Source organism: Hydra vulgaris, chromosome 03 (genome assembly GCF_038396675.1).
Source record: "Hydra vulgaris chromosome 03, alternate assembly HydraT2T_AEP".
NCBI lineage: Eukaryota > Metazoa > Cnidaria > Hydrozoa > Anthoathecata > Hydridae > Hydra > Hydra vulgaris.
In genome coordinates this window covers 4,070,084-4,083,814 of record NC_088922.1, presented here as the reverse complement: position 1 = coordinate 4,083,814, position 13,731 = coordinate 4,070,084, and the positions used below count along the sequence as shown (strand labels likewise).

The 13,731-nt window shown below is 27.7% G+C and overlaps 1 protein-coding gene across 1 annotated transcript in view; it reads left to right on the top strand.

Annotated features, from left to right (window-relative positions):
• LOC136077879 (uncharacterized) overlaps positions 1–13,319 on the top strand; it is a 29,729-nt gene extending 16,410 nt beyond the window's left edge. Inside the window, exons 3-4 of the mRNA XM_065792102.1 lie at positions 7,313–7,495; positions 10,649–13,319. Coding sequence (XP_065648174.1) covers positions 11,750–12,895 — 1,146 coding nt within the window. The 5' untranslated portion in view covers positions 7,313–7,495; positions 10,649–11,749 and the 3' untranslated portion in view covers positions 12,896–13,319. The remainder of the gene's footprint in view (positions 1–7,312; positions 7,496–10,648) is intronic.
• Positions 13,320–13,731: the final 412 nt, after the last annotated feature.

Here is a 13,731-nt window from a genome sequence, read left to right as displayed (position 1 = left end):
AGTTAAGAATACTTAAAAAAATAAATTTGTTAACTTTTTTTTTATTTTTAAAACATCTTTATTTGACATAAACATATAAATGTTTGGAGTTTACTATATTTCTAGAAGTTAGCTTTCTCAAACACTAAAAAATGCTGAATCCGCACCTGTCTCAACTATCTAAACACTTAGAATATCTCTAGGAAGAGACAAATACAAAGCATTAATTTTTGCTAACATTTTTTTTCATGAGTACTTCTTATATTTTCAACAGTACAAAGTTTTTTTACTATATATTAAATTATTCACATCCTCATACTATAGTAGATTACGGCCATTTTACGAAGCTTTTCTCCATGGCCTTTTTATCAGCTCCGAAGCTGCGAACCTTTTCATTGTCTTGTTAATATTTTTGTGAAAAGTTTCACATCTTTGCTCAGTGAAAATTCCCAAGGGTTTGTTTTTTCTTTTAAGAAACACGATGAGGTGTGACTGTATGATGTGAAATTTCCAACCTAGGCAAACCTTGTGTGTTGTGTATTCTATTAGATACTGATGCAAGTTGCACATTTCTGCGACAAATTCCTGAGTATCTCTGCTGAAGTCAAGAGAAAGCTACATTCCAAAACATCCTTCTGTCACTAAGATGAACAAGCTTAAAGAAATTATGTTTTTAAAAACTGATAAATGTAAAATAAACTATAGGTGAAAAAGATTTAACTAATTACATACCCTTTTTCAATTTCCTTAAAGCCCTGGTTCAAGGTATCATCAGGAGAAGAGTTATAGTTATAAGTTCATCCAAATAAGAAAGAACTTTTTGACAGTTAGGTCCATCAAATCCTCCTCCATTGTAAACGTGTCTCATTACAGTTTTACTAGTTAAGAACTTTTTAGTTGAGTCTTCAGCCATTAGAACATCTGTTATTTGTGTAACAATATGTTCAAACAAATGTAGTTCAGAAGGCAGAACTACATCGATTACAAAAATTTCTCCAGACTCCTTAATTAGGCATGGTAGGCATGGTATAAATTTCACCATCTTCAATAAATTTCTGATACCAATTAGTCAAACTTTGAAAAGTCTTCAACTTTCCATTTTTGTCGTCTTCTTCTACTTCATAGTAACAGCAAGCATACTTTCCCTCGTGTGCTTTCAAGTGTTAATTTTAAAAAAGACTATAAATATTAAATTAAAAATTAAATCACTTTTTATAAATTATTGTTCATTTACACAAAGTAATTAATGTTTAACTTACAGATATGCCCAGTAAACAATTAATGAGCTTTAGGTCAGCTGCTACTGTGCATTTTAGCTCATTCAGCTTAAGTAATTTAATAAGCCTCTCCAAATTATAATAACTTTCATGTACTCCACGTACGAAACCCAAAATAAGAACTGTATTAACCCCTATATTTATCATATTTCTTTTCTCTGATTGTAGGTCTTCTGGGTTAAAGATGTTCATTATGACTTTCAGTGTACCTTGACCCCCATCAATACTGATACGAACTCTTATAAAGCAATTGTAGGGATTAAGTTTTCTGTGTTCACAAATTTTATTTATTAGTTCCCACGGTTCGGGAACAAATACAACATCTTTCTGAATTGTATCTAAAACCTTGCAGTTTCCATTGTTGTATGTTTGTTAAAAACTGTATGAAACTACTTCATAATCTTGACTTAATTGGAAAGATTTGTCCTTAATACTTTTTGAGGCATTAAGTTTGATACCTAGCAAAAAATACGAGAATAATTTATAAATATATAAGTAATATAAATATATGCAAAATTAAGTTTATGTACATTACTGTTACCTCCACGATCCAAATCTTTACGTATCATGTAGTTATTATATAATTCATTTCTGACATGGTAAGGTTCATTTTTTTTTTTTTATAATAAATAATGTATCTGAAGATATTTCTAAAATAGGTTTATGCACATCTTCAGAGTAGAGAATAACATGAAAAACTTTACCACCTACAAAAAATATATTTCCTATGACAAATGTTCTATTCACTAATATTTGACTTCAATATAAACGTATTTTATAAAATTAGTAATAAATATAGATAGAAAAATATAAATACACATTTACCTGTTGCTACAGTTAATTATTTATTCCCAGATGTTTTATACATATCTTTTACTGTACTAAAATGTTTTATACATATCTTTTAGTACAGAGGAAATAACTTGAAGATTTTTGAGTCTTGAGAAAGAACGAGCTCATGTAGATTTTGAACTATTGCAGAACTTATGCAAGGGTTTTGATACCCTTACCTACCCTTTGGCAGCAATCTCGGCAAAAAAATGCATTATTAACGTCTGAGGACCCAGGATTATTACTAAAATCCTCAATAAATTCAGAAAGAATTTTTCGATGGCTACTCTTCAATAAGACATACGCATAGACCAGTATCCTTTAATCTACCTAGTTTCGGTAGTAATCTTCTTCAAATCTTCCACAAATTTTCTATGTTTTGAGAAATATACCCTTCATTCTAAAATTGTTTAATATAGTATTTTATATACGTTTATATGATTTAAATGTTGACATCTTGTACGAGAGTATATATACATAAACTAATTTAAAACATCAGATGATACGAATTCTCTCAATACGAAATAGTTTATTTGAAATTTTCGCCGGATTATAGGCACTGGCATCATCAGCATATAACATAATATAACTACAAAAATTGTAACTATAACAATTTTTGTAATTATATTATACTATATGCTGATGATGCTGGTGCCTATCATTTGAGAAAAAATTTTAAATAAATTGTTTAGTATTGAGAGAATTCGTATTATCTGATATTTTAAATAAATCTGTCATGTCTAATCATAAACTTAAAGAAGATGAATTATTAAACTCAGTTTCTTTACTAAAACCTAATAAAAGTTCGGGTGCTGATGATGTCAGTAGTATTGTTATTATTAAATCAATAAGTTTTATAAAAATACCACTTTTACATATTTTTAATTTATCTTTAAAACACGGAGTTTTTCCTGAAAACTTAAAATGTGCAAAGGTTACACCAATCTATAAAACAGGTGATCTTTCTGATGTCTCAAACTACAGACCAATCTCAATTCTTACCTGCTTTTCCAAGATTTTAGAACGTGTTATGTATAACAGACTGTTTTCTATTTTAACTAATAATAAAATTCTTTACGATAAACAATTTGGGTTCAAATCTGGCCATTCAACCGATCATGCAATCATTCATCTAGTACACGAAATATTTAAAGCTTTTGATGAAAACAAATTTACTTTAGGCGTCTTTATTGATCTAAGTAAAGCTTTTGATACGGTGGATCATAATATTCTCCTGCACAAACTTAAAAATTATGGTATCATAAGTTTTAACTTAGCATGGTTTAAAAGTTATCTAGCAAACAGGAAACAGTACATCTCGTTTAATGATAGTAAAACGGATTTAGCGACAATTTCCTGCGGCGTCCCACAAGGATCAATTTTAGGGCCCCTTTTATTCCTCATTTATATAAATGACTTAAATAAATTTTCTAGTATCTTAAATTCAATCCTATTTGTAGACGACACCAACTTATTTTATTCTGATAAGGATATTAATTCTTTATTTGAAACAGTAAACAAAGAGCTTGCAAAACTAAGTGAATGGATTAAAGCAAATAATTTATCCATAAACATAAAAAAAACAAAATATACTTTCTTCCATCGTCTTCATGAAAAGAGACTCATCGCATTAAATCTTCCAATTTTAGTTGTAAATAACTCTTGTATAATAAGAGAGCGTTCATTGTTATTTCTTGGTGTTGTTATTGATGAAAATGTGAGTTGGAAGGAGCACATAAATATAATTCAAAATAAAATTTCGAAAAATATTGGTCTACTTTACAAAGCTAAGCAGTTATTAAATCAAACCTGTTTAAAATACATTTATTTTTCATTTATTCATAGCTACCTAAGTTGTGCAAACGTTGCCTGGTGTGGCACTAACGTAACTAAAATAAATAAACTATTAATTAAACAAAAGCATGCTTTAAGAATTATTGGAAATGTAGATCGTTTCTCACACACTAAACCTCTATTCATTAAATTTAATATTCTCAACGTATTTCAACTAAATCTTTACCAAATTCTTATTTTTATGTTCAAAGTTAATAAAAAAATAGCACCTATTTTATTTAACTCTTTTTAGGAAAAAATATATCATCTATACCCAACACGATTTTCAGAAAACAATTATGTTCAACCTAAAACCTATTACTCTGTTACTAAGTTCTCAATTGCTAACAGAGGTCCTAAACTATGGAACATGCTATTAAATAATGAGTAAAAAACTATATCTTCTATTAAACAATTTAAAAATAAACTTAAGCAAAAGCTTTTAATAAATGACAACGAATTGAAATTTTTCTGAAGCCTTTGATTAGGAGTAATCACGTTTGTCTATTTCTTTATAAATATGGTTTAAATATATATTCTATATACAGTTCAATTTGTATATTATGACGTTGTTTTTTATCTGATATAAAAAACTTTACATATATAAAAGACACATTATGATACTAAAAATGTTTTTAAAAAATGTTGTTTTTTTTTTGTTTGCTTGTTTGTTATTCGTGTATTATCTGTTATTTTATGATTTAAATTCAAAAGGTTTAAAAATCTAAAACCAGTTAGGAAAAAAATAACTTAATTAAAGTAATTAATTAACAAATCTTCGTATACTTTTGGATATATTACACTGTAATATAGCGTAAAATGTTTTTTAGTTTTTATTTATCGTTATTTTATTTTAACGCAACGTTTTGTTTAACGTTTATTTTACGAGTTACTTTGTTTTGTATTTTTATTATTGACATTTTTATTTAAAGGGGCTTGGTGATAAGACAGAACTTGTCTTCTTTTTGCCCCAGCCATGTATTTATATATTTGTATTGCATAAACTTGTAAAATTTTCTTATCGGCGAAATACATAATAATAATAATAATAATAATAATAATAATTAAGTTAGTTTATATACGTTTATATATATTTATATTTTCATGTGTTATCAATAAACCAGCATTAATTGACAAACTTTTGTTTAACCTTTTTTTAATGAATTTTACACGTTGAACAAACTCCAGATGGTAAAGAATTGATTTCCAAACTAAACTAGGATTAAAAAGTCTTGTTTTTTAAAAGAAATAACTTTTGTAATCTAATTTGGAAAGTCAAAAAAAAAAAAAAAAAGTTTAGAAGAGGGCGAAAATACCTAACAAACTACCTACAATTATCTATTTAGTTTTGAGAAAAGACATTGTTTGTAGAATTCTAAATTTTTAGTTACAGGTATTTAAAACTTGTGTCACGGAAGGAACGATAGGTTACTTTTGTGACACAAGTTTTAATGGCTATAACAAAAAATTTAATATTCCATATGCAATATCTTTACCTAAAACTAAAGGTCTTTATAGGTAGCAAGTTAGGTATTATTGCCCTCTTCTAAATTTTTTTTTTTTTTTTTTTGTATTTCATATTAGTCAATAAAGGTCATTTTTGAAAAAAAAGACTTTCCAATCCTGCCCACATATAGAAATCTTTTAGAGCTTCTCTAACTTATTATATCTTACGTCTTTATTTAGAAAAAACAAACTATATTCCGGTTTTCTTTATGAAACCTATATCTTGTTAAGCTTATTTTGACCCAGTACTGGGGGTTCTTTGATGAATCTTTAGCAAATTTTTTAAGTTTTAATACCTAAATGTAAAGTAAATTTTCGAATAACCTTTATGCAGACACCTTTATGCAGAGACTTTTGAGAAAGTTAACTTCTAGAATAAGGTAAACTCCAAACATTTATATCAATTATTTATATCAATTATATCAAAAATATATCATGTCAAACAAAGCTGTTTTGCAAAATATTGGGACGATTGGAACCTGGGAACAAAGAAACCCAAAGATTTTACCCCTCTGCCCCAAACGTGAGAGCAACAAGTTAACAAATTTTTTTTACTATTCTCAACTAAACTCATTTTCAATAAGAAATTTCAAATTTCTAGCAAATATTTCTTAGCAATCAAAAATAACGACCATTCAAAGTTTCAACACCCCTCAATTTGAGGGGGTCACAAATTTAATAATGCCATAATTCTTGAATGCTTAAAGATTTTTAAATAAAATTTGAAATTTTTAAATTAATATGATTTTAGTTGAGATTAGTGAAAAAAAATTTATTAACTTGTTTCTCTCACCTTCAGAGCAGGAGGAAAAATTTATTTTTGTTCCAAGACTCCAATCAGTTATTTTTACAGTACTTCCTTATTTTGACACAAGTATAAAAATACAAATGTTTGGAGTTTACTCTATGTTTTAAAGTTAGTATCTAAAACACCAAAAAAAACAGGACCTACCACTGAGTTAAGATTTCTTCTGCAAAGTGATTATTTTAAAAAGTGTATAAGTTCCAAAAAGTAACGCTTTTTATTTTGTTTTTAATGGAATACATCTCATGCGCATGTAAAGTATTGTTATCTTTTGAAACATCTTGAGCACCTTTTAGATCAATTTAAAACCTCCAAATTGAAGCAGTGCAGATTGACGAGAGTTTGTTATATATTAAATCTATGACCCACAAAAATGTACTCTACTTGAGGAAAAAGCAATTCTGGTTTTTCCTCAAGTAGAGTACATTTTTATTTAGACAGAAGTATGTCACTTGTCTATGCTCTAAGTTTAATCTAGCCTTAGCCAAATTCATTTTAATTAAGCCTTTTAGTTTTCCAATACTTAAATAAAACAATCTTTGTAAAAATATATATCCCAAGTTTTAACTTAAATTTAAAATAAAAATTCAAATGGTTTACATTAAAATTGATTACAAGGGTATGATCTTTTACTCAACTTTGAATTTTACTTATTTTTATTCATTCCAAAATTTATTTTTAAAATTCTATACATGCATATAGAGCTATAAGATAACTAATACCAATGTCACGTGTTTGTATACACACTGCGTTTACAATGGTTGCATTAACAATAGAATGATTGCATTAACAATGTATAAATTAAGTCTTTGCTCCATTATAAACAGTCTTTTTCAGTGTGTTTTATTAAAAAATCCTCAAACTTTGCCAAAAAGTTGCAGTTTTTACATTCAACTTATAACGTCTAAATTAATGCAGAGTTGGCTATATTTATTTTATAAACAAATTTTTTTTTTAATTGTTTCAAAATTTAAATAAGCAAAAACAACAATTGTGTAGTAAAATTTTCGTACAACATATGAAATGCAACATTGTTGTGAGACATGAAACATTGCATAAAACTTTAAATAAACATATGTAGATACCGAAGAAGAAATAGATTCAGAAGGCTTAAGAGAAATTCTTTCGACAAATTGTTTAAGAAGAAAAGAAAGAGAATCAGATGAAGAAAATTTTGGTCTAGAACTGCTCTCCTCTCTTGATGATATAAAAACTGACGAAGAAATGGAAAACATCGATTCTGCAGACGAAGCTTTAAAAAATGGTAAGTTTTTTCAATATTTTTTTTTAACTATCAAATATTGGATTGGCCACTATATTCCCGCCATTTTTTGTATTTGTTTAAAGATTGTATTTATATAAAAGTACCCAATTTATTAGTTAGCAAACCATTTTTAAGTTTTCTCTCTTTGTAGCTTTTTTTATAACTTTGTCTCAAGACTCTAAATCACGTTTTCAATCCCTGTACTTTGCAAATTTTGGGCAAAACTTTTTTTAACTTTGCTAAAAATGCCATGATGCCATAAAAGAGTTTTTTAAAATCCGAACATAGTGCTATGAGTCATAATAAATGGGGTAAATGGTTAAACTTGGTCTTTGCCCATTTAAATGGTTAAACTTTAGGTGGTCTTTTTAAAAATTTTAGATGCACGTTACATAAAAAAATTTTTATTCAAGAAAGTTTGTTTTATAAAAATTAAAAAGATTATCACTTTTTATTATCTTTATTATTATTTTTTTTATCTTTTTTATAGAAGCATATAAAAAGTTAAATTTAACTCTTTTTCCATTAAAAGTAGCTAGAGAGTCGTTCTCGATGCTGTTTATACTCGTCTACATGCCTACAAATCTAATCCATGTAGATTTATATTTAGAATGAAGTCTCCACACTTTTAATAATCTTTTATAACACCTTTATATATCAGTTTTCTAAACTAAGATCTATAGCTGAGTGTATGAAAAACTTTAAATAGAAAAAGATTTTTTTTTCATCAAAACTTTTGCAACTGGTTTTTCTTGCTTAAACTCTTCGACAGCTTATGGTCTGAACGATATTTTTATAGCAGTCATACAAAACTCAGAATTTTTTTTCCCTCTAAACTATTTAACCAATGCTTACTTAATTTTTTTTTTTATTTCTTTTAAAAAATAGTCGTTTCATTATAAACTTTGTGTTAATTTCTTATGGATTTAAATGGTTGCTAGTGGGCGTAGAAATCTTGCCTAGGGTACTAGTAGTATTAACACCGGGGCTGACATCATAATGGCTATCGACATCAAAAATTATCGGTTAACCTTAACTAAGATCGTCAACTAGATCAAGATTTTCATTGATTGCACTATTCTGTAAAACATAACAAAATTTAATTATAAACTTAATTTTTAGACACTTTTTAATTAATTTTTTCTTCATTATATATTTAGAAAAAGACTTCTCCCATTCTGAAAATTGGACGTATAAACTGCAAGATTTTTTGAAAAAAAAAAAAATTAGAAAAAAGCTTTCAAAAGATAGTGAAGACTCAGAAAGCACAGAGTATGAATCTATAAAATCTGAAGATGAAGACCATCTAAAACATAATTCGGTTTGCAAAAAAGTTTATAAACCTTTAGTATTTAAATTAGCAAATCAGGATACATTTGAAGTATTCGAGGATTACATTGATAAGTATGACAACAACTTTGTAAGTAGTTAAAAATAGTTGAAATTATATTAAGTTTAAGATTAACCCACTGTAAAAGAAATAAAAGTATTATATGTAATTTTTATTTTAATTTAATATTTCAGACAAAAGCTTTAAAGCTTAAAACTTTTTAAATGTTATATTAATTTTTATGTTTAATCAGTATGTTTGTTCGTTTTGATAAATTATCAACAAGAAAATATACAGAAATTTTTCGTTGAATTATCATGTAAATCTTCGCAGAACTTATAGAAAACATATTTGCATTAAAACAGTATCTGAGTAGTGTAATGCTAGGGGTATTACAATATACAATTATAAAACTTTTAAAAAAATACATTTAAAAAAAAAAGCCATATAAAAGTAGTTTAGAGCAATGGCTTCTTAGAGCCAGTTTAAAAAGGTTTTCTCACAGTTTAAACAAAAAATGCATATTCAAAAAAATATGCATAAATGCTATTGATAAATAGAATATTGCCACTAGACTAATATGGGTAAAACTTCAAACTGATGCCTGCAGCAAACCTCATCCCAATATTGAGACATCGAGGACATCCCTGGGTAAAGCATAGAACAGAATTTCAACAGACTACATTGAAAAGACCTGTTTTAGCTTCATGGGTCGCATACAATTATTAAAAAAGAATGTTTTAAGTAAAAATTATTATGTTACTTTGTATTAAATATTCTCTTTTATAAAGTTTTGTCTAACATAAGAAAAACACTTTACAGTTAACTTTTCTTTTGTATAAAAATATAGTCGCTTTTTTGGAATAGTAAAAGCCATATTTTTAATCCAAGTAGTTGGTTGTTTAATCCAAGTAGCTGGTTGTTTAAGCCAAGTAGCTGGTTGTTTAATCCAAGTAGCTGGTTGTTTAATCCAAGTAGCTGGTTGTTTAATCCAAGTAGCTGGTTGTTTAAGCCAAGTAGCTGGTTGTTTAATCCAAGTAGCTGGTTGTTTAAGCCAAGTAGCTGGTTGTTTAAGCCAAGTAGCTGGTTGTTTAAGCCAAGTAGCTGGTTGTTTAAGCCAAGTAGCTGGTTGTTTAAGCCAAGTAGCTGGTTGTTTAAGCCAAGTAGCTGGTTGTTTAAGCCAAGTAGCTGGTTGTTTAATCCAAGTAGCTGGTTGTTTAAACCAAGTAGCTGGTTGTTTAAGCCAAGTAGCTGGTTGTTTAAGCCAAGTAGCTAGTTGTTTAAACCAAGTAGCTGGTTGTTTAAGCCAAGTAGCTGGTTGTTTAAACCAAGTAGCTGGTTGTTTAAGCCAAGTAGCTGGTTGTTTAATCCAAGTAGCTGGTTGTTTAAGCTGGTTGTACTTCTTTTTTATTTTATTACAGTTCTTATTAAACTACTTATCATTGTAATTTAATACAAATTTCTTTAAATTACATATCGATGTCTAAAGAATAATGTTTTGGTAACTTGTTGATGATACCGTTATGCTTTATTAAAAAACAAAGTTGTTAACTGCAAAAATTAAATAAAGAAAAATATTTATAAGTTTTTTTAGCTTAATTTAGACAGCTCAAAATGTCAAAAAAATTAAATTTGTTCTAGCACAATACATTCTTATTGTTTTATTAAGTTTTAATCTTTATTAAGTTTTACTTTTTTTTTCTTGTATTTTCATCAGTATATCTTTAGTTTTAGACACCATGAGTTATTTTCATTTTCGAATCATAGTTTTGAACTTTGTCTTGTTTAGGAAGTAGATTTTTATACGAGATATTTATCATCAGGTTCTTCCTCTACTCGTGAGAGTGATATTGGTAGCGATTCCTGTGAAGACAAAAATCCAAAGTTTCTAATACCAGTTAAGCCAAGATTAGAAAAGAGAAAAAAATCAATTCGAAAAAATAAAGATGACTTAAGATTTGCAGAAACTGCAGAAACAAATTTAGAAGTTTTTATTAATAAAAATATTCAGTTGTAAAATTTATTCCCGTGTACGCAGACGCCTCTTGTTTACGAAATAAATCTGCAAAAGTATGAAAATGTGCAATTTTCACTGTGAAAAAAAAAGAAAACACTTTAATTATAGAAAAAACTCAACAAGAAAAAATATCCAAAACCATTATTCAAACAGAAAAAAAAAAAATAAAGTTACATTTTTATTATCCTCATAGGAAAAAAAATTTAATCTACAATCGTTTGCACAACGAAAACAATGCCGAAGAAACAGATTCAGGGCCTGATAACGATATCCCATCTTATAAAGCTAAAATGGCATACATCCAAGCAAGAAATAAAACAAATGACACTATTATAGATATCATATTTAATAAAACGTTAGGAGCGATCGACAAAGTTGAATTAGCAAAGGAACAAAGACGTGTGCCTTACTTTGCTAAGTGTTTAATACAAGAGATGTGTTATAAATTAGTTATCGATGTAGAAAATAAACAAAAAACAGAAGCTGTTAAGTTTAACCTTGAGATTTTATTGGATTGTTGGTAATATGAAATATATACAAGAAAAAAAAGCATAATTAACGAGCGTTTAAATAAAATTTCAGAGTTTATTGTCACCAGCGAAATCAATAACGCCGTATCATTTTTACATTATGAGGATTATGTTTGCGCATGCCTTGTGCGAGATGCTTTTGCAGAATCACTTTATTTCTTAAAAGTCTCGACGGAAAAAATCAAACAAAAATTAAACAGTATATTTTTTCAATATCAGTTGCCAAAATATTATTTTTCCAAATATATTTTTGAAAAAAATGGGTCTACAAATGCACACAGACGAAAAAACGACTACAACGCGAAAAAAAAACTCTCGTTAATATAGCAAATAATAGACACAAATCTAAAAAATTAAGAGCAACATCAAGTCAACTTATGTTTATGAAAAATATTGTTGATGATATAATTAATGGAGAAGATTTTACAGATAAAATTTTACAATGTCACAACAATAGAATTATATTTTCAGTCAACGAAGTGAACAAAGCATCACCGTCAAAATACAATTTTAATCAAAGTCTAGTTGGAAGTGAAGTTTGTATTGTAGATGAATATGAGAACCATGATGATCAAGAAAAATCAAAACCAGTTACGTTGAAAATAACTGAAGCTGAGAAAAGAATTAAACGGGTAAGTGTCAGACAAAATGTTCTAGACGTATGGCAAAAAGAAAATGCAAAGTTAATGACAAGCGAACAAAAAAAAAGTTGGTTGTTTAATAAAGTCAACAAGGAAGAAGAATTACTGTTTGATAACGATAAAGTAGATATTAATTTACAATACGAAAATGCAGAAAACGAGAAAACAGTTGAATTACTTGACCCAGGTATTGTTGATGAATTAGATTTAATAGAAACTAAACTAAAGCTCCCACCTATTGAAGAAGAAGTAAAATTGGCTTTAAAAACAAGTTTGTTACCTACAGTTATAAATCCAGTGAAACAACATTTGAAGTGCGTTATAGAAAATCATCAAGATTTAAAACTACGAAAAGAAAAAAACTGCAATAACGATAAAAACGATACAAACGATATGAAACTTGATACGCAAGTAAAGTCTGTAGCGAAAAATAGAAAAGTAAGTATTGAATCTGGCTTTTTATCGTACAATGAAGAAAACCATAGCAGCAATGAATACAATAGTTTTTTAGAACTTTGTGCTGTTGAGAACGAAAATATTTTACAGGACATTGTTAAACAGATTCCTGTATTCGATCGCGATTATTATTTGAACCAGTGGATTGTTCACGGTGTAAATCTTACTAACTTAACTTCAGCATCAACTAAAATAAATAAACCTATTCGAAAAATTTGCCGTAAACGACCGGTATCAGCCGAAAGTGAAAGTAATATTTTTGAGATTGCTCCAGTTAATCAAACTCTAAATCAAAAACCTTATGTTCCAGGACGTTTAAACTCTGCAAGTTCGAATCGATCTGGAGTGTCAAGTATTTTTAGATCATGTAAAAGAAACATTGGATGCAAATCGCAAGTTGTTCTTAAAGTTAGAAATAAACCTTAAAAATAGTTTAAAAGACCGCAACTGATTAAACGATTTTCTATTGATGAACCTGAAGGAAAATCGAAAAAAGAAAAAAATATATATGAACGCGTCACTCTTTTAAACAAAAGAGCAAAATCAACTCCAAAATCTTTTTCGAATTTAAACTTTAAAAATGATTCTTTATTACCTAGCCTACCAAAAACAACAGGTGTTGTTAGAAGTTCAGAAGATTATAGAAAGAAAAAAATGGAAGTAAGAAATACACAAAGTTCTTTTGGCGAAAGAAAATTTAAAAGAACTCTCAGCTTTACAAAATCGAAAAGCTCTCTTGGCACAACTGATGTGAAAAATTAAACGTTGTTTAAAAATGGATCATATTATTATAATACTTGATTGAAATATTTTTATGGAAATCTTAATAAAATAATGAAAGTGTTTTAAATACTATAGTAATATTTAAGGAAATAATAATAAAAAAAATTTATGACGTTAATTAGCAAAACAAAAAACTGAAGTTTAAAATGATGACTTTGACTGAGCGCAATAATTTAGAATACAAACGATTCTCAACTTTAAAATTTTTATTTATTTAAAATTTTAACGAACTTAACAAATTTACATTTGAATCCTTATTGATATGTGTTTTATTTTTTTAGTCTTTTATACGCTAAACTATATTTGTATCTAAGCGTTCATACTTGCTTTTAAATAAGTTATAATTGATATATTTGTATCTAAGCGTTCATACTTGCTTTTAAATAAGTTATAATTGATATATTTGTATCTAAGCGTTCATACTTGCTTTTAAATAAGTTATAATTGATATATTTGTATCTAAGCGTTCATACTTGCTT